Raw genomic sequence first — 23346 nt, 5'->3', positions numbered from 1 at the left:
TCTTGAGATGCCATAAGACATTTTCTTGTGTAGCTCCATGCATGCACTTTGCTCTTGATCAGTTGATCTTGCACACTCATTTTAGTTTTATTTAGCAGCTGCATTCAGTTAGTCATTCCCCCTATTTTGCATTTAGCTGGTTTGATGTCTTCGAGTCTTCTTCATTTCTCGGGGTGCAGGCATAATTCTCACCCATGTTCTCTCTCAGTTCCCTCATGTTTTTTTTTTTTTTTGAAGAAAAAGTTCCCTCATGTTTGCTCACATTTTGAATGTGTTACATATTCTTTCCAGTTTTTTTTATCTTCCAGCAACTATTGACCAGCTAAATTGTTTGTCTATTTTTTCCATGTCCATGTCATAATAGTTAGTCAAAATAGCTAGTTGTTGAGGACGCTCTTAAGGTATGTTCAGTTGCTACCCAGATTGCTTTGTTAATTTGAATAACCAAGACCTTAGTGAGATCCACACTGAGTACTTTCAGGTAGAGCTTCGCTCTTTGATTTTTAGCTCTAGCTCTTTCATTTCTTTAATAAATTAAAAATGCTTCTTATTTGATTGGTGTCATATAGTTTGGTATGTCTAAACTTTCGACAACCTATGGTTGCCATTGCCATAGAAAGTGGCTAGCAAAATCTAAGCCACTTGTGATAAAAATTTGTTAAAGAAAATTAGTATGACTTTGCAAAGCCCTCAGAAAATATGGTAAGGGGGTGTATAGTTTCCCTTCTATTCTAAAAAATCACAATACACAATTTTTGTAAAAAGATACTTCTTCTTTATTTTAGATTTGGGCCTCAGGAAAAAGAAAATTCTGCATTTTAAATAAACTAAATATAAACTGAAAATTTTGATATTTTGTATTTCATCAGTGTAAAGTAGTTGGCATTTTACATTTTGTATTTTATGGAAACTAAACACCGCGTGACAAGTTAAGGTCACGAACCAATCAGAACATCTCCAACAATTTGGTATATGACTTGCTAAACTTCAAAATTTGGCAAAAACATGAAAAAAAAAACGTTCTCGAACCGTTTGCTAAACTTACTCGCCATCTTGTCTCACTTGCTATCCATCAGAGCCGCACGCATATATTTACGCGCACGCATCCAGCTTGCCATCGCTCGCCCACCCCTCTTGAAGCTAGTTCCCGCATGCAGTTGGAGAATTCCATGGCCTCTTCCCGCGCGCGGCTCCGACATTCGGGGCATTCGCCAACCTCCAGATCTCCCACGGCGTAGCTCCGCCGCCCCGCAGGGCCTCACGCCACAGCAGGCACCACCCGCCTTCGCCGTGCGTCCGGGCACTCCGCCGGCTGCTGCCCGGCCCGCGTTCTCTGGGAGCCCACCCGCACCGCCATTCATGCGGGCACCCACGGCGGCGACTTCTGCCTCGCCGCCCTTTGGCGGACAACCGAGGGTAGTGTCCCCACCACCGTTCGAGGCGGGGGGGGGGGGGGGGGGGGCTCTAGGTGCGGCATCTCAGCCGCCGCCCAGCTCCCCGACGTTGCAGTTGTGATTCGAACCTCCGTCACCGTTCGGATGTGTTCTGGCAAGCGTGGAACCTTCGCGTTTTCTCGAAGGTTCCGAGGTCTGTAATGACCCGACCGTTGACGGGGAAGAACCAAGGTCACGATGAAAAGGCATCGGGTAGCGTCAACAACCGGGCCATCCTCTCTTTTTTATTTGGCAAGTGAAATATAGCAAATTGTTGGAAATGGTTTCTTTTTAACTTGGTAAATAATTATAACAACTTGCTAAAATACAGGAATTTGGCAAATGAAATATAGCAAACTGTTGCAGCTTGATTCTAATGGGGAGCATATGAGAACTAATTTTAGACCGCTCCCACGAGAATCTGTTTGGCTGAGAAGTGATTCTCCCGGAGAAGCTGCACAAGTAACGCTGCCAAATGGCCCGAAAACTGATGCAACAAATTACTGTATAATTGAAGGACGGCGAAATTGCCATTTTCTCGGATCTCAGCAGGTAATGTCTTCTTCAGCACCATAAAAGGTTGCAGAAAGATAACGCAGAAAAAAGTTGCATCATCGATCCAGACTCGAAGAGAAACATGATAGCATCTCACATATCTTTCCCCGGTTATTTCCTCACCGCGCAACTAATATTACAAGGATGAGTAAATATGTGTGTAAGCAATCCACAGAAGAACAAAAAAAACAAGTGAAGAGAAAAACACCATAAGCATCTCAGGCAACTTTCCCCACTGATTTCTTCATCGCGCAGCTCATAGTGCAAGGATGAGTAAATATATGGATGTAACATCATTGATGCCATACCAGGAAAACAAATGGAAGAATTCGAAAAGGGGAATTCGAAAAACTTGATCCCGTCAGCGCAAAAACCGATGGATGATTAAAACGGAAGAGGTGCACCAGAAACACAGACTATGGATTCAATCCTGCTGAGACTATGGTTACAATTTTCCAGCAGGAGCGAGGATTACCCTACTGTGGCCGAGCTCTAGGCCCGCCGCCGCCGACTGGACGAGGGACAGGCAGAGCGGCGGCTTTGTGATTTTTGGAGTTGGCATGCCCTGTGGAGTCTTAAATCCTAACCCTAGCATCCTGGACCTGGTGGGCCATTTCAAAGACCACTGGGCTTTTTTTTGGCAAGAAATTCAACATGGGCCTTTCAAGCTTTCATCTTTGGAATGGTTTAGCTCAATCGCAAGTGGCGTACAGTCATTTTATAGAAAAAAATAATACTTATTACACTAAATAAGTATTCTTGGATTTCTCATAAAAATCGATTTGAAGTCTTAAATGTTAATGCATGTTTTATGAAATCAAACATATTTAATTTATTTACTTCAACTCTAATCTAAAATTACATCCTTTCAGCAGTACTGTGTCTTCGTACACTAGACTCTGTTATTGGTGTAAGTGACATGTTTGAATGTCCCACGTCACGTCATAGACGAACTAACGGCATAGAAAGATTTCATATGTACCCAAGGAAAACCAAGGGATTAAAACCACAACACACTAATAAATACATAAACATCTAATCCATGCCCATTAGACACCAGCTATTTTTAGATTAAGACAAGACAATAAACTGAGGGGTAGCTTAAGATCAACCGAACTGTATTTCCACTTCCACAGCAACCAGCCAAAATTTCGGTTGCGAACAACCTGCCGAACCACAGCTCTGCCGAGTACCCTATAACTTATATGCACGTCACACCATCTTTACAGCAACGTGGTCATTCTACCGGGATCTCTCCTAGGGGCGCCAAAAACGGCTGTACTGCCTTTTTTATCAACAAAGGCACAGCCACGAGTAACTGTGATGTTCGTAGTTTTCTTCCAGAAATAATAGTCCACCCATCTACATACTCGGGCTGTTTCCTCCTACTGTCGTGCTTCCTCTTCGTCATCGTTGTGTTCCTCTGTTTGCGATGCTAGCCTCACAATATCTTCCACGAGGATCTTTCCTTCTGTAGGCACACAAATAAAAATAATAATTAGGCATTTGCTACAAAGCTAGAGTGAACAGAGTTTACAAGTGTCAGGGGTGTGAATGGACCTTTGTCCTTCGAAAGGTTGCTGATGAGCTCTTGCACGCCTTCCTTCCCGATGGTGTCCTTCAGATAGACTGCCGCGGCAGCCACCTCCTCGGGAGTCACCTTGCCATCGTGGTCCCTGAGCATGAAGAGCGGATTAGATCAACATGCCGATGACACATGTGCAAGAAGATTTTGGTCAGCGTGTAAACACCAAGGTTTTCACTCATAGGTATAAGTTTATTGGGAATGACAGTAGGCTGGGTGTTGGGTCCCAACCGGCAACTTGGTTCCGGTAATTCAGTTTTTTAAAAGGCCTCCGCAAAATGAGAACCGAAGTGCTTGCCAGGAAAACAGGGAACAGTTAGGTATCCTGTAAAGACTCAGCACTTGTAGACACATCAGCACAAAGGATGAGCACTTCTTCCCCAAGAGCACCGAGGACCCATCCTAGCCTCGTCTTCGAGTTCACTCTCTCGTCCCAAATCAACACTAACCCCCATCCCAGCCTCATCTATCCCTTTTCTTCCATTCAAATTAACAAATCATCTCCCAATCTCCCTTTCGTATATCCTTTGGGGCATAGCTATGGGGGGAGCAGAAAGCTATGGGGGGAGCAGAAGAGAACCGTGTATGGAGGAAGCAGCACGAAACCACATGTATCATGTGCATCGCATGGACTACCGTCCAGCACTGTTGTATGGTTCACATGCCATGCTTGATGCCTCGGTGCCGCTGGTTGTGCGCCGCGCTTGGGGTATTGGCAGCTAGGACTAGTATTCTGGGACTGGGAGCCAGAGTGGAGATTTATAGTGGGGACTAGGGTACAATGCTGGGGTGGGATGGGTCAAATGACCATTCAGGTAACCAAGCAAATCAGACTGAGATCTATGAAAAAAATTCAGTTCCCTAAAGGCAGAACCGATCTAAGAAACATAACCCAAAGTCTCGATCCTTTGATTTCATTTTTTTTAACTAACTTCCACATGGACCAAAAAGGGATACTAATTCAATGGAGGTGGTTGGGTAAATTACAGAAACAGGTGGCAAAAGAAATGTGCTGCTCAGGGGCAACAGGGTAACAACCTACTGCAACTGAAAAAATGTACTCCCTCCATTCCAAATTATAAGTCATTCCAAGAATCTTGGAGAGTCAAAGCATTTTTAAGTTTGACCAAAAATATAGAGAGAAATATAAAGATTTATATCATAAAATAGGTACACTATGAAGATATAACTAATAAAGAATCTAATGATACTTGGTTGGTACCAAAAATGTTATTATTTTGCTATATAAATTTGGTCAAACTTGAAAAACTTTGACTCTCCAAGATTCTTGAAATGACTGATAATTTGAGACGGAGGGAGTACAAAACAATATTGCAAATCCAGATAAGTGGGTAGTGGGTACTTAAAAGCTAAAAAATGGACTGCCTGACTATTATGCAACATTAAACAACTCTCAACATAGAAGCACCATACCTATCAAGAAGTTGCCAACGGTTTCCAATTTGTGCATCCACATCATCAATCTCCTTTTCTAATTCTTGAAGCATAGCATCAACCTGAATGCAGTAAAATATATGTGCAAGTGAATAACCAATCCCTTAATCGTAAATAACCAATACCACTTGGTAGTTCGTGCCTCTTCGTGAGGCTTAAATGCAGAAATCATTTATGAAATTAGGTATCCTTTAAGGCTTTAGTGCTAGTGAGATTAGATACTCGTACTCCCTCCACTTTAGTTTGTTATAGGCTTTATTTTAAGTGAGCACATAGATTAAGTTACAAAACCTACGAAAAGACGAGTAAATGACCGAATCTTAGTTGATGCATGTCCAGGATTTTCCTCAAGCATGAAGATGACGGCAGTATATGGAGAATATGCAAATAGTATCATCGATAACTACACTAGAGTACAAATTTATGTGAAGTGCGTTCAAGTTTGAACTGTTTATGCTATTATATACCTCTTCATCAGCAGTTTACAGTATAAATTAATTGGCTCACATCACCAGAATCAAGTGGTGCACATTTCTTTTTGTAGCATTCTAGAATGTCAACACAGCCAGTGAGTTTGGTATCCTTATCAACTAGACACATTTGATATGATTGTTATCTCTAAGTAGCTACCAACTAAAGATTCAAAAAAATATAACAGCTCTATGAGGAAATTTTGATCAGGCTTTTAAAGATGCACAGACATTCGACATCCTTGAAATTTAAAAACAAAGGGTAGTAACTGTTAAGTATCATCAATAATAGGCCAAAGTTACAATCATCTGATATTGGATTATTGGTAGAACTGTCTGTAAGTCAAGGAAAAGTTTGCAGTCTTGAATCTAAACTTAGACATCTATTTATAGTTTTTAAGGGAAATATCCAAAAACACTTACCTTAAGAAACCCATCACAGGTGATATTTGCAAATCTAACTGTGGCTATAACACGCATTAAGAGGATTTCTTACCTTCTCAATCAGCGCTGACGAGACCTTTTCTTCTGCAGCGACCTCAGCATCATGGTCTGGCTCTTCCCTAGCAGCTACATATGCTTTTTTAGCTTCTTCTTCACCTTCAGTACCCTCTTTTTCGAGCATGGAGTTATATAGCTCTATCTGCATTGGGACATTTGCATGGCTAAATCCTATTAAACCTCCATGATGCATTATTTGTTATAACTGAAAGGTGAGTGCATAAATAATTGTTGCTTTAATCCCACTTCACACTATACCTCTTTATTGACAAGGCTCAGGAACTCTTGACGCTCCTTGCTAACAGACTGCAATGTAGAGATGAAAGTTGGAAAAAGGTCAGACAGAATTATTCTAGAATAATGGTGCTATCAGTGTCCATATGTACATTTACTAATAAAAGAATACACATAGACTAGGATCATACAGAGGCAGATGCGAGCACAGCCAATGCACGGCTGATATTGCAGAGCTTTTCCTTGTCATGTTCTTTTGCTTTTCTCAGTTCTTCTTCTTCCCTAGCAGTAGCATCAGTCATTTCCTTCAAAGCTAAATCTTCTTCAGCAGTGTCTGGTTCTTTCATCTTTGCCTCCTCTTCTTTCTTTTGTTTTGCCTTTTCTTCTTTCTCTTTCTTTTTCTCTTCCTCCTGAATGGTTTTTATATGCAGAACATCAATAACACAGATATGCAACATAATAAAAATGATCATAAGAAAACTACTGCATAAACAGATACTGTTCAGGGCATGCTCAGACACACACACACACACACACACACACACACACACATTGCCATAGAAAGCAACGAGCAAAATCTAAGCCACTTATGATAAAATTTGGTAAAGAAAATGAGTAGACTTTGCAAGGCGCTCAGAAAATATGGTAAGGGAGTGTTCTGTTTCTCTTCTAAAAAATTTGGATTTTGATTCATCATTTTACATTATAGAAAAACATCATGCAACATTTTTAGTAAAAAGATGATTATTCTCCATTTTAGATTTTGGCTTCAAAAAAGAAAAAACTCAAAAGAGCCTCAAAAGGCCATCGTAAGGACAACAAATTTTGTATTTTAAAATATAAATAGAACTAAATATAAACTTAAAATTTTGATATTTTGTATTTCATTACTCTAAAGTAGTTGACATTTTACATTTTGTATTTTATAGAAAAACACCCCCTGGCGTGACAAGTTACGGTCACGAACCAATCAGTCCCTCAGTTAATTCTGATGGGGAGCACATGAGAACTAATTTTAGACCGCCCCCACAAGAATCTGTTTGGCTGAGAAGTGATTCTCCCGGAGAAGCTGCAGAAGTAACGCTGCCAAATGGCCCGAAAACTGATGCAACAAATCACCGTATAATTGAAGGACGGCGAAATTGCCATTTTCTCGGATCTCAGCAGGTAATGTCTTCTTCAGCACCATAAAAGGTTGCAGAAAGATAACGCAGAAAAAAGTTGCATCATCGATCCAGACTCGAAGAGAAACATGATAGCATCTCACATATCTTTCCCCGGTTATTTCCTCACCGCGCAACTAATATTACAAGGATGAGTAAATATGTGTGTAAGCAATCCACAGAAGAACAAAAAAAAACAAGTGAAGAGAAAAACACGATAGCATCTCAGGCAACTTTCCCCACTGATTTCTTCATCGCGCAGCTCATAGTGCAAGGATGAGTAAATATATGGATGTAACATCATTGATGCCATACCAGGAAAACAAATGGAAGAATTCGAAAAGGGGAATTCGAAAAACTTGATCCCGTCAGCGCAAAATACCAACAGGAAATCCTAAGAAATTCAAGCATGTGATTCAGCAAGGTCACAGCAAAACACCAGTATATGAAGTTAGCATTTCAAATATCAGAATATCCAGGGTGCATATAAAAGTTGGGTTGTTAGAAAATACTAATCTATGGCTTAACTACTAAATGTATCTTTCTAGACTAGATGAAACTTAAATAACAAAACTAGGAGGTGCACATTCAGTGGATGGAAGATCTCTATCAGATACGCAGCACTCCCACAGAAGACCTACCCAAATATCACGGTAACAGGAAGCTAAGAAAAAGAACATTGTTCAGTCTACAGCTTTATATCACCTTGATAAGTTCTTCCTGCATCTCAAGGAATTCTAATTTTCTCCTCCTCTCAGAAACCGAATCTTCAGATGGCAATACTGTCCCGACTGTATCCACAACTTCATCTGGTAGAGAAGATAGTGTGGCTACAACAGCCTCCTCAGGCTTCATTCTCCCAGACACAGTAAAGGCTCTAAAAGCATTACAATATATAAGAGTGCAAGCACGAGCGGTAATAACGCTAGAAGTCAGGAAATATCAACCAAACTTACCTTGAAAGTATGAGAAGTGAAGATGGCACAGCGTGGTTAAGTGAGAGGTCCAACCAGTCTCGGAGCTGGGTGCAAAATGAAATTAATTGGTACAGTTTATAATGCATCTACAATTATACACAGCTGCTATATACACCAAATTTTAGTGCCATTGAGTTACACTTATGGTTTAAAACAAAAGCCAAGCAATACAACTCAGACGTGTTTAACTCAAAGTCGAAGCTGGGCGCTGGTTGTACTCTAATTCAACAGTACATCGGACTTGGGACATACTATACAAATAGCCTTTTGGAGCAAACAAAATCTAAAACATAACATTTCATTTAATAGGGAGAAGAGGAGAAAAGAACGAGAAAACACCCACTAAGAGAAGCAAACATGGCCCTGAGCTGCTTACAGAGATCCTTAAAGTTATCCAAAAAAGAGATAGAGAGAAAACATGCATTCTTTGATAAAACAGTGATCTAGGTCAACATGGATAACACTCCATTCCATACCATGTGTTACGTGTTATCCATGTCATCGTATCGTTCCAATTCTTTGACACAGTGTGTTAAGGCGTGACCATGTTAAAAAGGACCAAATTCATAGTTGCTGGAATGGCTAGGTACATCAGAAATAATTAACTATGCATGTGTTGTTGCAATTAAATGAAGAGGATATTAAATGGTGGGCAATAATAAAGAAGTGCTGAAAATCTGTCTCAAAAAGATAATGTGTTTTGTAGTGTGGAACAAGAACTGATGGCTCAAATAACTGTGATATGAATGGATAGCATAAAGTTATAAACAAATACAAGAACAAGTAAATATAAGCAGATTACTCAAGGCCATACAACACTAGATCATGCGCACATCATAATGCAACAAACCTGTTGTCGCATCTCTTCAGTTGACAGCAGGCCTAGATGACCACGCTCCCGGCAGGCTTGCCGGAGCTCTTCTTCAGAGAGAGATTCAACTCCCTCAGCTTGAATCAGCTTATCATCATTCTTAATGCTGAAACGATAAGGAATATTAACAAAACAAGCAGATATTTCGCACCAGCATTTTAAGTTCAAACTCGATGAAGCTAAAAGACACCAACAAAACAGACAGAAAAACAACTAGCAACTAAACCGAAGAAAGAAGAAATTATGAACTTTCTTATAGACAGAAAACAAATCTAGGTGCTGAACCTCTATTTGACTAACAGAAAATCGCTGTGGCATAAACAAAATGAAGATGATACCAAATGTCTTGTCTGGTAAGTTTACATGGCCACAGAAACACTGCCCATTGCAAAGTCTTTGCTTGAAAGTAATGCATGAATTTTACTATCATTAGTCCAACTAACTAGAATCAAAACTTTCCTTTTTTATAATTGATTAGGTGAGCTGAGCTTTCTATAAGATAATATCAACCACAAGTTTCCATCACTGTTTGTGAGAACTGATATACAAAATTCACCAATTCTGTTATATTGGCATACGCAGATAAGAATGCATAATGCTCCAGATGCAAGATAATTAGCATTCAGTTAACCTCTTCATTTAAATACTTACTCTTGCAGTTTTTTGCGAAGCATGAACCTCAGGTAGTGGTCTGTACCAAAAGGCCGGATACCCATATATTTGCACATATTAACCAAACGTGGTCTGCAGGATAGTGCCAACCAACTGTTTAGTCACTAGTGTATTTGTGAATATGAATTTATACAGTTACTTAAGGAATATCTTACCTGCTCATGTTATCTAGAGTAAGTTCATCATTGAATAGCTTTGCGAAATTCAAGATTTCGTCATTAGAGACACGTTCACCTCTCCTAACCTGGTTTCAAGGCACATTATCCAATCAATAATAGAGAATAAAGTAGTTCACTATGCATAGTTATTCCAGAGACTGAGCACACAAAGAAACTTATACCTTATTCAAAAACTCGTCCAGATCTTCAGCTGTCTGTTTCGTTTCTCCGCTACGAGATGTCTGGACTTCCTTTGCCATTTCTTTTGCGGTATCTTGCAAAAATTTTGCATACTCCATTCTTGCTTTCAATTTCCTTTTTAATGCCTCCTGTATAGGAAAAAGAAGCACCTGTGAGCCAACCAGATTGCACTGTGATAGTGCTTGTGGTTTCCATATAAATGGCACCAACAGGGTATGCTAATCAATCGAAATAATTATTGATAGTTTACTCGATACAGTTCGTGATTTAAGCATACACCATACAGTAGTATTTCACTTGCAGGGACACATGGCAACTAATAAGCAACATAACTTCAGGTAGTTGCAGCATACAAATAGTCAAGAACATACCTCTTCTTTCATTTTGTCCTGGAAAGTTGATGGAAGCATGTTTGGAAATAACTTGAGGAAGACTGGCAGTAAGAATTCCATGAATGGAACAATGATGAACACAGCAAACGGGACCAGCCTGAAGATATCTGCTGTTGTGCGTGTCAGCTGTTGCCTCTCTCTTCTTGAAAGACTCTTCCCACCAGCAAGTTTAACCAGCAATCTTGATGAGATCCTAACATCTGCCCAGAGTAGTTTTGTCCCTAACCAGTAATGCTGCAGTGTAGAAATGAATTCATCCTTCCAATGCTTAAGCTTTGCTGCCCAATCAGCCCTTAACAAACAAACAAAAAATTGTTTCGTAAGTTACAGAAGAAACAGACCAATCATTCATCTTATATAATCATGCATTCAGGTAGGAAAGAAAAACAATTGAGACCTGCTCATTGAAGCAACAGCACGGAGAGCAGGGCCCACACCCAGAATTCTCGCCCAAAATTTCTGCATGACTGATTGGCCAACCTTCAGAGATTCTTGTACCTGCTTAGCTTTAGCCATAGCTTTTGCAGTGCTTAGGCCTTCCACAGCCTGATCACATTCTTCTGGGGATGCCTCCTTTTTCTTTTTATTCTGCTTCTGGTCCTCACTCTGTTCATCATCTGTATCCATCTTAGGCTGCCCTGCAGTTGCAGTTGATGCTCTGCGGACTGACTGCAGCAAAGATCTAGCTCCCAAGCTCAAAGGCAGCCCGTATTCATTCTTTCCAATTCCACCATGAGAAAGAGAAATCACATAAGCTGGATGTTGCCGAAACCCATAACCAAAACCTAGTAGATCCTTTTTTATCAAATTCATACTGTGTTGCTCCTTCTCACATTTGGAATCCCCAGAACTACGCTCAAGAAATTGCTGTTCTGTTCTTGGCTCAACCTCAAAACTGAGTCTTCCATGTTGGAAGGTAGAGAAGGCGGACGATGAAATGACAGGTGTGTTAACATGATCCAAGAAATACTTCCTTCTGCTAATGATTGCCCTTGAAGCCATACTTGATTGCCTCTGACTTCACAATGGGAAGATCACACTCATGTACAAATCTGAAGTAATCCAAAATGGATCAACCAATGACTCAATAAGTGTAAATTTAATTATATATAATAACAGTGAAAAACTAACTAATCATTTCACTGGGCTCCAATTTGGTCCCCTCACAACCTCAGTGTGCATAACTGCATATAGAACCCAGAGTAGGCAAGACTCCATAATCGCTGATGCTAAATTCCCCAAATATATGGGACAAAAAAAACTAACTAATCGTTCAATAACTGGGCTCGACAAGGGCCGTTTGGTCTTGATGAAATTCCTTCGCTATTAGGAGTGGACCCAGTAAATGCACCGGCGGAGCCAAGGCCCGACCACCCTGGACAGCTGGCCGGGCTCCCACGGTAGAGCAGAGGCGGGAGGGGAGAGGGAGTGCGTACGCAGGGTCGCCGGTCGGTGCGCGGAGGACGGAGGCGAGGGCGCGAGGCGGCTCGCGAGAAGCGGGCGGGGGATCCGCTGACGCCGCCGGCGAGCCTGAGACTGCCTCTCCGTCGCTGAGGGCCCGACGCCGCCGCCGAGCCTGGGACTGCCCCTCCGTCGCTGAGGGCCGAGCCTGAGCGCCGCTGAGCGCGAGTTGGGGAAGAGCAGAATGGAGCGTCGGCGCTGCTAGGAAGGGTAGAGACTATGCTGCGGTGCGTGGGTTCACTTGTAGATGGGCCTAAATAAAAGCCCATATGATCTTTTTTTTCTTTTCTTTTCTTCTTTTTTTTTTGAGCAACTTCCACTTTTTTTCTAACATCTTTTTGACAAATTAGCACCTATATAATCAATATCTATATATCTAGAATAACATATTTACCAGTAATTTTGTGAATCCACACCAATCTCTATTATTCTCTATTGATCCCATATATTTGTAATTAAATTCCTTACTCCACTAGAAGATTGATTTTAAACCTCGACTGACGTTCATTGGGCTTCCTAGGCTCCTATCATGGTTTCGCAACAAATTAGATAAATAGCTTGAGAATTAGAGATTTAGAGAGAGAAACAAAATGGGGACGAAGAATTGAGATAGTTTTCTAAAACTGAGTTTCAGTTCTTCATTACGCGACACAGTAACCTCAAACGTTATATACCAACCCGATTCTTATCATAACAATCGTTAACTCATCACCAACTCACACCACTACAGCTGCGGTCACCCACACGAGACAGAGAGCATGGAGGTGGCAGTGGTCGCCCACGAGAAAGAGAGCGTACGTGGGATGAACGGGAGAGAAGAAAAGGCAGGAGTGCCGCACTCCTAGGGTTTAAGGTTGTGTCTAAAATTTTGTCATGACAGTAGACATTGAACATTTTTTTGAGATTAATAGACATTGAACATTTTAATAGTGTTTTAGTATGGCTTCTTCCCACATGGAGCTGTTTTCAGCTTCTCATAACTATAGTTCGGATGAAACAGTTTCTCTTAGAGCATCTCCAAGAGATTAGCCAAAAAGACTAGCCAAATTTACTGATTTAGCTACTCTCTAAAATAGATTTGATAAAAAGATATTAGAGTACTCCAAGAGACTCTATAAAGGATGGCTAGTGAGGTAGGCTATCCAAAAGTATAGAGCAAATAAGGTGGGATAGAGAGCTACTAAATTTGAAGAGTCATTTACAGAGTCTGTTGGACATTTTTTTTAACAATAGTCAAATCTACCTTTAGAAAATGATTTGGCTAATCTCTTGGAGATGCTCTTAAGAAGTTGTTTTTCTAGCTCCTCACTCATGAAACTAAAAATACTAACAGAAAAGCTATTTTACCAAACGTTTAGGAAAATAATTTTAATTTCACTGGGTGAAGCTAATTTATGGGACCAAAGAAAAAACTATTTTATTATCAAAGCCAAAGAAAAAAACTATTTCATCAATAAAGCTGAGTTGTACCAAACAGACTCTCTAAAAATCTAGAGTTCGAGAGTAGACTTTTTAGTTCTAGTTCCACAAGTAGCTCCATTGATGTAGTTGCAGTTGTTTTGTTTGTTAAACAGGTTGTCTTAATCTGGTGGATTTTTTCCCTATTTTGTTCCTTTATATATTTTCTCTATTTTCTATTCTTCCATGTCCTCTAGTTCTTATTCCATCTGTTCGTTTCCTCAAAGAGAACTCATCCCAGTGACTCCACACAGTCCTACTATTTTGCCACATGCCTCACTCGTCTTGTGCACATAGAGAAGTCGGCTAGCCACATTGCACGAAAGAGCTAGCCAGCTAGCCCGCGATGGCGACTCACACGCTTCGGAGGAGAGTCGCTAGCACGGAGGAGCTTCCCTTTGATCACTTCAATGCTAGAAGACAATATTTTAAAAATAGTTGACTTTTTTCACAATTGGATTGGAGCCCATATTTCATTGAGAAGAAAGGAAATTTAGATGTTACACTTGTTCTTCGAACTTAAGGCCTCCGATTTTGTTTGCAAGATGCAAGCGTCACAGGTCACCTAAGATGAGAACACCCTATCAAACAATTACAAATCATATTATATGACCATTATTGTTGCAATACTGGTAGCTACTTGAAGAATTATCGCCGTTCGCAACAAGCTGTCGAGCCCTGCACACCAAGCCTAAATCTAGTTTCACCCTTCTTCAACCATTGTGCCTACAAGGCCTATAGACATGCTTCCTAGTAGGCCCCTACTTCCCCCAGATCTTATTCGACGTGCGTGTGTCGCCATCTTCCTCACGAAATTAGGGGAGCCCAAGGTCACGAGGGCAGACTGGTGGCGCACGGAGCAGCATGGCGGCATCGTTGGCCACGGCCCACGGCCGAGGGCAGCGCCTGTTGGGGTTAGGGTTAGGGTTGGCGACTACCGCGGCACGACAATGGTGGCGGGTTGGTCGGTGGTGAGGAGGCTGTTGCGGCGCCACCGAGTGGGTGGGGTAGGCAGCGGGAGCCACTACCGACAAAATTAGGGGAGGGCAGTTTCGTCCACCGAGGATGGTCGGTGGACGGAGAGGTCGCCGGTGGCGTGGACAATGGTCGAGGTAGGTAGGGTGGGGTTGTGTAGGGAAGAAGATTAGTGGGGAGCTGGACGGGAAGAAGAAAAAACAGTGTGAGGTGGTATTGCTACTGGCGCGCTTTAGGGAATGGGATCACTACTTCCAAGCTCCGAGACCCTTTGAGCCTATTCATTTAAGTTTATTTGTTGAATATGTCAGCCATTCATTAGTATTTTTCTCTCATAATAAATTAGCGAATAATATTTGTAACCATAACTTTTGAGATAGGCGAACAAGATGGTATAGCAACCACTAAGGATAGGCTACATTGGAGCATGGCATAGCATCCAATACTTTTGCAGGCATCATGACAGGCGGGCTGGTGGAGTTGATGGACGCAACCTCTTGCTTCACATTGTCTAGCGTCAAACACCTAGGCCGTGTTTAGTTGGGAAAATTTTTGCGACACTGTAGCACTTTTTTCATTTATTTGTAGTAATTATTGTCCAACTATGGACTAACTAGGTTCAAAAGATTCGTCTCATAAATTCCAACCAAACTGTGCAATTAGTTTTTATTTTTGTCTCTATTTAATACTCTATGCATGCGTCTAAAGATTCGATGTGACGAAAAATCTTGAAAAATTTTAGATTTTTTGGTGGAAGTAAACAAGGCCCTAGAACATGTGGCGATCTGGTCATTAGAGCAACCACAATGTGCTCCAAAAGCAGTCCATAGGGACTAAATTATTCTTTATGGACTGGCTGAAATATTGTGAAAGAAGCAATAGAGGATTCTATAGTTAAAGTCGCCCATAGAACTATAGACCGTCCATAACAAATAAAAAAATATTTATCTCGAGTCTCTCTGTACCGGCCCTCGAGGCTGACGCTCCGACCAACCGCGCCGCCCGCGGGGCTGCAGCCAAGAAGATGCTGCTCGTTGGGACCATAGATTTTTTTTATTTTTACATGGACCCCACCTTATGGTTGGACATTGTGGAAGATGAAATAGTAAAAGACTACTGACGCTGGAGCCCACTCCTATGGACTAGTTTGCTATATACATTAAGCTTGCTCTTAATGGTGGCGATGGGGAATTGGGGATGATCCGAGCAACTGGTTGACCACCCAAAGAAATAGTTATCAATACCAATGATGTTGCTGCAGACACCAGAACACAAGTAGCATTATAGGAACCTACTACCTAGCATCAAACACTTGGTGTGCACCATCACCTAAAAGCTCGGTTGCTGCGATAGGGTTGGTGATGGTTGCTTCTGGTGATCCAGCGAGGTCATGGTATGTGGCAACGATGAGTGTGGATGCGAATTTTGCCACCCGCTGCACCGTGTTTAGGCACTCATGAACCATCTTGTGCAAGGTGGACCTAGGGTCTAGGCCCACCAGGCTCCCTCATGAGTGACACTAGAGCAGCGTAGACAGTAGTATAGGTCAGACAACCAACAAGCAAAGAAAAAAGAGCAATTTGGCTTATACTCGTGCTTACGCTGATTTGTTGTGAAAGAAAACTATTTTTCGTTCGCTAAAAACTATTTAACAGTATTTTATTTCCAAAACTACGTATGTTATTGACCTTTTCTTCTATTAGACTGTCTTCAATAGATCCAACCCAATTTGCGTTGCGTATAATAAAAAAAGTCTATAACCCATAATCTCACCTCTCCAACAACAGACACAACACATTGCCATCTTCCATCTTCCCTTCCTCCTTTCGTGAACCCCGCCACCTCTTCCCTTCCTCCCTGCCGAGCCCCAGGCCCGCCTCCCTTCTCGCCGAGGACTAAAGATGAGCAATGGGCCAGCCCAGCTTGCCCCGCCCTGATAGCCTGATAGGGCACAGGCCTATTTGGCCCGCGTGCCGTCGGGCCGTGCCTCCACAAGTCTGTCGGGCCACTTTTCGTGCTAGGTTAGCCCGATAAGCACGATCCTTTTAGTATGACATGCCGGCACGAGGCCCACCAAAGGCCAGCCCAAAGGCCACAACCAAATTTTCAAAAAAAAAATCTGGTCCGCTACCAAAAGCCAGCCAGATCTTGGTCTTTTTCTTAGCAGACAGGTTCTTAGACAGAATTACATGGATTTTTCGTGGGAACTAAACTACTCCAACACTATCAGTGGTTCATTCTTTACTATGTACACATCTGGTTCAACAGGCCTACAAAGAGAGCATTATACATTATTCTTAAGAAGAAGAGGTAATGATGAATCCATCCAAAGGTATGGTACCTTCCAAACCGAATTAATCGGAGACACCAAGAACTACAAACAGCAGCCACCGTGAAACATTTTTCCATCCAGACTCAATCCTATTACTTGCATCTGCATTCCTTGCTTTTTTTACAAATCTGTAACTTCTCACATTCTGCACCCTGCCCTCTACAGACCTCAGCTGCATGTGTTGTCTGTCAGCCTAGGAAAATAATCGAAACTGCTAGTATCAGTCAGTTTGCTAGCTCTCCCTCTGCCGAGCGATCCCTGTCATGCGGAGGAAGGTTCATCTCCATCCATGCTCCAGCTGCTGAAGCTGTCGCGGTATGTTTCTAAGACTGAACAATTCCAATTGAATCCATATCATCTACTACTCTCAACCCTTTTGCAGAGGCAGCCGGGGATTGGATTTGAGTAGAAGTATTCCTCCTGCCTTGGACTTGCACCGCGCAATCTCTCATACGGACCTCCGAGCCTATTCTCATGGTGCTTCCTCACCACAATCTGGAACTCACTCCAGGACATAGAACCTTCATCCAGCTTGTCAATAAGCTCCACAAACTTCAGCCTACAAACAAAAGAAAAATGTTTCATCAGGTTCTAGAATCAAGATCCAACGTCGTCTTTGCATAGCGTAGACTTCTGCATCCCAAACTATATTTCTGTGAAAAAAGGGACGGACCTGTCAGGGTTTATGGTTTTTCTGAAGCCTTCAAATCTCCTGTGCCCTTGCACGGCCCTTGCCATGTTGCCGTCGTACGTGTAGACGAACACATCGCTCTGCAGGGCCACGATGTAGTCGACGGCGGCGAGCCTGTTCTGGTACAGCTCCAGCGGCTCCAGCTCGTCCACCGTGGCGAGGCTGTAGTGCGTGTAGATGTTGGGGTACTCGGCCTTGAGCGCGTCCAGGCTGTGCGCCCCGTAGATCTCGCCGGCCACGATGTAGATCTTGGTGGTGGAGGGGTACCCCATGGCCTTGAGGAACACGGCCGCCTCGCGGGGCGTCATGGGGCACCCGCCCTGCACCCGCTTCTCCTCGCTGTTGATGTCCTTCTCCTTCCAGTGCCGCACCTTGAACCGCATGTCCGTCAGCTCCGCTGCCTCATACAGCGTCAGGTTGTGGTTGCAACCGGTGAAGGCCAGCATGTCCTTCTCGTATCTGACGATTAATATAAGGCAAACTCATTCATGGAAGTTCATTCATTGACTGATTGATCTGCTGATAATAATAATCTTTTCCATGGCGATCAGCCGATCGCTGAACGTACCTCAGGTGAAGCGCGATGTAATGCTCGGACCCATTTCTCAGCCGATCAACCAGAGTGTTGCCGAGCTCTTCGATCTCCTTCCTGTACTGGAGCGCCTTGTAATTCGCGCGGCACCGGAGTTTTTGCAGAGAAGGAGTGAGGCCGTTGTTCACGATCCGTGAATCCGTGTGCGTAAACCTCACCACTTTGAACCTCCTCAGGATCTTCGAAAAGTCTCTGTAGAAGGAAGCCTGGAAAACGGAGCTGACGATCCATCAGCCTATTCAGTATTCAGTTATTCTTATTCATTACACGCCTGAAAATTTCTCTAAGCTGCCAACAAGTTGTTGACTCGTACCCTGGACCAGGAGGTGGGTGCTCTCACGTACGGCTTCACCCTTCTGTAATCTGGTGGGAGGGAATCCACGATCACAATGTCTTCCTTCAGTGACTCCTTGAAGTGATCAACGTCGAATATATCTTTGAAATCGCTATATCATAAAAAATACTAATCGTCAGTCTGAATACTTGCAGTTTCTTCTCCAGGTTGATTCAGAGCAGCTAGATATATAGACAGAGTTACTGACCTTGGGTCGGTCCAGAATGACTGATGATCCAGAGTAGGGATCACCAGCGATGCGTTCATGATCTTCGCCACTGCAACCATATCACTTATCTGTAAGAATAATTGTGAAGGAATTAATGAGAGTTAGCTGAAAGACATTGCCATGACATTAGCACAAATATATACGTACTCCCATTCTCATCTGGTTCAGGCCACCGTTTGCATCAACGATCAGGTAACCGACAGTTGCGTTGTTTTTCCCTGAAGCAAAACATGTCCTAATTAAGAAAAATGTAGCTGAATCTGAAGCTGAAAGGAAACAAAGCGAAAGATGGACCCGAGGAAATTACTGTGGTGATTCTTCGGCCGTTCAATGCACTGGCTGTAACCCTCACTGTCTGGTTTCATCCATATATCAGGTATCTGTCAGTGTTTGAAAAAGGAACTTCAGTACATCAGGCACATCTAGTTCTTATTATAACATAAAGTTAAGTCAAGGTGAGCATGGCATGGAATCTGAATGAATGCCTTGCTTTTATGAATCGTGCATGTGAATTTTTGGCTGAATATATATGAACACTAGATAGCTTTCTGGCGGACTCTGCCAGGGTACCAAAACTTTCCTGAACTGAAGCTTGTTGTCCCTACCAAATTAAGTCACCGCTTTACAAGACGAGTACTGCAAAGCCACACCATCGGGCCTCACTGGATTTTAATTCATCTTTCCAAGATGATGTGATGTATAATATTGCAAATTCTGATTTTCCAGTATTATCAGCACGCTGATTTTTATAGGACCCATGATACGGGTTTAACACGGCAAAAATATCAAATTCCATAGAACTTAGTGAAAGGTTAGGATGATTCTTTTCTTAAAAATAAGAAATCAAATGGGGTTGGCTAAAAAATCTGCTAATTATCCGCGTAACCCTTTGTTTTCTTACTTGAAAGTTTGACAATTACAATGGAAAGCAACCTCGATGACACCAACCCCAACGCTCTAAACATTTCTTTTTGAGGTACAACTGGACCTCAATAGCTAAAAAAACGACCGGATGTGAAGAACTATAGTGATGTATCTCGCATGTAATGACGGTGAAATGCAGCAAAGAACATGAAAACCATTTTCAGGAAAACACAAAAGCACAGAGATAAACAGCTGCCTTGCTCCTCAACTCTGGAACTCACGTCATGTACCGTGTTCTTTTGGTTCCAGTGACTCACGCTAGCAACAAATACTGGTGGGATCGTTGTACTTTTCACCAATCATTTTCTCCCATATGAATACTCCATACCGCGACGAGGAGTGAGCCAAAAGCTCCAATCATTTTCAGAGAATGGAAGAAACTTGTCCCTTTTTATTTTCTATCAAGTTGTCAAGCGGTTGAGCTTTCTGTTTAGAATTTACCATGTTTCACTTTTTTTTTCGCACAAAAACTAAACATTTTGGCACCTGTCTTTTTTTTAATTACCAATTTTTATAGGCAATTTTGACTTAGAATGCCTGTTACACTTTTTCCCAAAAAAAGGTTAAAATTTTTGGCACCTCATTTTTTCCGTATTATACTGGTTGTTATGGGCGATTTAGACTTGGAATGCCTGACGCTGATTTCAACAGTGAGTATGATACTTCCCAAAATGGGAACCATGGAACTCCGAGGAGCCAAACAAATAAAATGACTCTTTCAGAATTTTGGATTACTTTCGGCGCCCAAATGAAGCTTGTAAGGCTGTCATGCATCAATTAATGGCCACTTTTCAAATTTCGAGTACGTGCACGAGTGGTTATGGCCCAAAGAGTGCGCGCGTACTAAGTTGACATGGCTTTGGCGCATGATCGCTGTAATAAAACGAGTGGGCGGGCGGCGAGCGAGCGAGAGATCAACGGCACAGCGAGGGGGGGGAGGTGCACGTACTCACCGGCGGCTCAGGCGAGCGGCGCGCAAGGGCCGTCAAGTTCTCCTCCGTCCACTCCATGACGTCGGCGTCGGCGGCGACCTCCACCCTGTGCAAGAGCCTCCCGCCGCCGTCGTCGGCGCCATCGCCCGTGGCCGCGCGTCGTGCGCCGCCGCCCCGGTGCGAGCCGAGGAACCCGATGACCGCGACGAGGCCGAGGAGGCAGAGCACGATGCCCCTCATCCAGGCCGTCCGCCGGCCGGGCGGCGCGCCTGTCGTCGATCGCTTCCTCCGCGCCAACAGCAGCGCCCTCCCGCTGCTGCTGCTGCTGCCGCAGGGCGTGGCGGCGGCGTGCCCGTGGAGGCCGCCGCACTCGGCGTCGTCGTGCGCGCAGGCGTGGAGGAAGTGGTGGTGGTGATCGGCGCCGCCTCCGCCGCAGCAGGAGCAGGAGCAGGAAGAGGAGTCGTCGTCGCGCTCGATGTCGTTGCCGGGCTGGCGCCTGCGGTGCGGGCCGGGGCTGGTGGACGTGGACGAGGACGAGCAGGTGGTGGACGTTGTCGTCGTCGCGGCGGCCGCGGCCATGGAACCGTGTGCGTGCGCGCGCGCGCCCCCCCGGCCCGCTAGGCGCGTCAGGCTAAGAATAGGAGCACCCCCGCGGCCGCGGGCGGGAGACTAGAGGCAAGGTAAACGTTAGTGAGTGAAGGGGAGAAAAGGCCGGGAAATAGCAACTGAAAACCGGTGGTGGTTTTGGTTCGCGATCGCACTGCCCTGCCCTGCCCGCTCGGTCTCTGTCTCTCTCTCTCTCAGCACACAGTCTGCCTCTGCCCTTGGCGACCGCCGCGACCGCCTTATTGCGCCCGCGGCGACGCTGCGCGATCGCGTCGGATCGTCGTAGCATTAGCGTAGCGTGCGCCCGAGGGCTGGCAGCGCTCGCCTCGTCAGGAACTCTGGATTCAGGAACGTAGCGACCGCGCGAGGTGGGGATCAGATGCATCGGTTGTTTTTTTTTTCTGTTTTCCGCTGAGAGAACACGGGGAGTCCAGTGCGGTGCTCTGTATGTGTGCGAGTCGGCGGCGTCGGCGTGAGTTCGTGACTGCCTCACCGCACCGCGCGTAGGTACGTTCTGGCTTCCACCATGTCGTCATCATCATCATACGTGTAGGACACGGATATTGAGAAAGGATGGACATGATGTGGTCGATAGTTCGATCGGGACAACGGACGGACCCGATCGACCACGGGCCGGCGGGTGTTCTGCCGGAACAAGAACAAGAGCTAGCTAAGCAGCTGGAGCTGGAGTGTAGGCCATCGCCCATCAGCTGGTCCCTCGAGCGATCGGATGACACTCGGACAAGCACCTTTACGTACGGAAAAGCGACTCCCGAGAGTGTGGACATCGAACTCCTATATTGTGTTTGTCCGAAACACAAAAACGCACTGTAGCAAGTTTCCATGTGACCTGTTATCCGTTTATGCGCGCTTGTGTGAACTTACGCTGTCTCGGTCCCTTTCGCCGCGCGGTCGCGGTCGACCAGTGTTGGGCAGTTATTTCCAAGACTGGGGGGGGTGCTTGTGTGCTTCACTCACTCGTCGAGATCCGCCCCGACCGGGTGGGAACAGAAAAGAGGTTAGGCGCACCACGTGGTTTCGGAAGCACACAACAAGTAGCCAAAGGGTTGGGTTGGCAACTTGGGCATGGTCAGCGTCAGGCTCGTTTGTTCTGCACCGTATACCGTTGCAATGCAACAAATCCGGTGCTGAACCTGAACATATACGCATGGCCTCTGAAATGTTTCGCAACATACTCTTTAATTAGTGCAGGAGCTTCAATTAACCCCGGCATGGACAATTGGACACGTATACGTACGATCGCCATGGGCCACGTACGCACTTGAGTCGTACGTGAACCCCAGCTAGTGATACTAGTACATAGTATGAGAGAGTTCCTTTTTGTCACCTTTTGATCATCACACAAGGAAGAAAAGGACAATGCAAGCTACTGGAGTTAGGTTCGATCGTGCCAATGGACCACGGGTCCACGGCGTGGAGCTTAGCTAGCTACTTAACAAGAGTGCGTACGTGTTTCCCATTGCTAGCTCTAGTTCCTGATGAGCGGTAGTGGTCCTTTTTTTTCCTCTTCGGCGTTTAGCTTATGGGATGTCCAGTGGCACAGTACTGGATGGAAGCCTCGACTTTTAACTGGAGTGGCGACTGATCATAGATACTAGCAGTGCTACCCGGCCGGAGATAGGGTGTGCATGCCCGTACGTTGCCCCATACGATTTTTCGACTGCTAATTAGGTGAAGCAACTCACGCTGGGTCTTCCTAGCTTCTGACTTTATATACGACGAATCGTACAGATACAGCCTCTTGTTTTGTATACGTTGCGCTTTTATATGCTACTACTACTGTATTCATTTAGTAAGACAATTTTAGGACGTACCGTCGTCGTGCCGGTTGTGGCAACGACGAATTGAAGCGCCCAATAATGCAAGCTAGCGGGGTTGATAAAGAAGGAAACCGAGACAAGCTTTGCGGTTCGCGTATGGATGTGGACCATGGGTGCCCTGCTGCTCGGTTGACGAGAAGTTGAGCTTGAGCCAAGCATGCCACGAGCACGACACGAGGTTTCCTCTCGTCTGCGTTCCACGCGCCGAGCCATGGAAATCGGACGCTGCTGACCCGTCGCGAGTGGCAGTATCCGGCATATTTACTGGGTTGCGCCACTGGTATCATCCAACGGCGCCGCCGCC

General features: G+C 44.2%; 2 protein-coding genes across 2 annotated transcripts; both read right to left on the bottom strand.

Moving 5' to 3' along the window:
• Positions 2959-12331, bottom strand: LOC8072520 (LETM1 and EF-hand domain-containing protein 1, mitochondrial). Its single transcript, XM_021447695.1, has 15 exons — positions 12104-12331; positions 11065-11719; positions 10647-10959; positions 10257-10403; positions 10072-10160; positions 9896-9988; positions 9224-9350; positions 8353-8417; positions 8102-8273; positions 6425-6643; positions 6258-6305; positions 5995-6141; positions 5008-5090; positions 3549-3664; positions 2959-3459 (listed from the first exon to the last, which is right to left on the bottom strand). The coding sequence occupies exons 2-15, from the start codon at positions 11667-11669 to the stop codon at positions 3374-3376; spliced, it is 2310 nt and encodes a 769-aa protein (XP_021303370.1). The 5' UTR covers positions 11670-11719; positions 12104-12331; the 3' UTR covers positions 2959-3373.
• LOC8061751 (uncharacterized protein At1g04910) lies at positions 16665-21495 on the bottom strand. Its single transcript, XM_021447023.1, has 8 exons — positions 20617-21495; positions 19047-19119; positions 18887-18957; positions 18719-18807; positions 18490-18622; positions 18153-18382; positions 17567-18043; positions 16665-17452 (listed from the first exon to the last, which is right to left on the bottom strand). The coding sequence occupies exons 1-8, from the start codon at positions 21172-21174 to the stop codon at positions 17248-17250; spliced, it is 1836 nt and encodes a 611-aa protein (XP_021302698.1). The 5' UTR covers positions 21175-21495; the 3' UTR covers positions 16665-17247.

Source organism: Sorghum bicolor, chromosome 9, assembly GCF_000003195.3.
Source record: "Sorghum bicolor cultivar BTx623 chromosome 9, Sorghum_bicolor_NCBIv3, whole genome shotgun sequence".
NCBI lineage: Eukaryota > Viridiplantae > Streptophyta > Magnoliopsida > Poales > Poaceae > Sorghum > Sorghum bicolor.
This window is presented reverse-complemented; position numbering and strand designations above follow the sequence as displayed.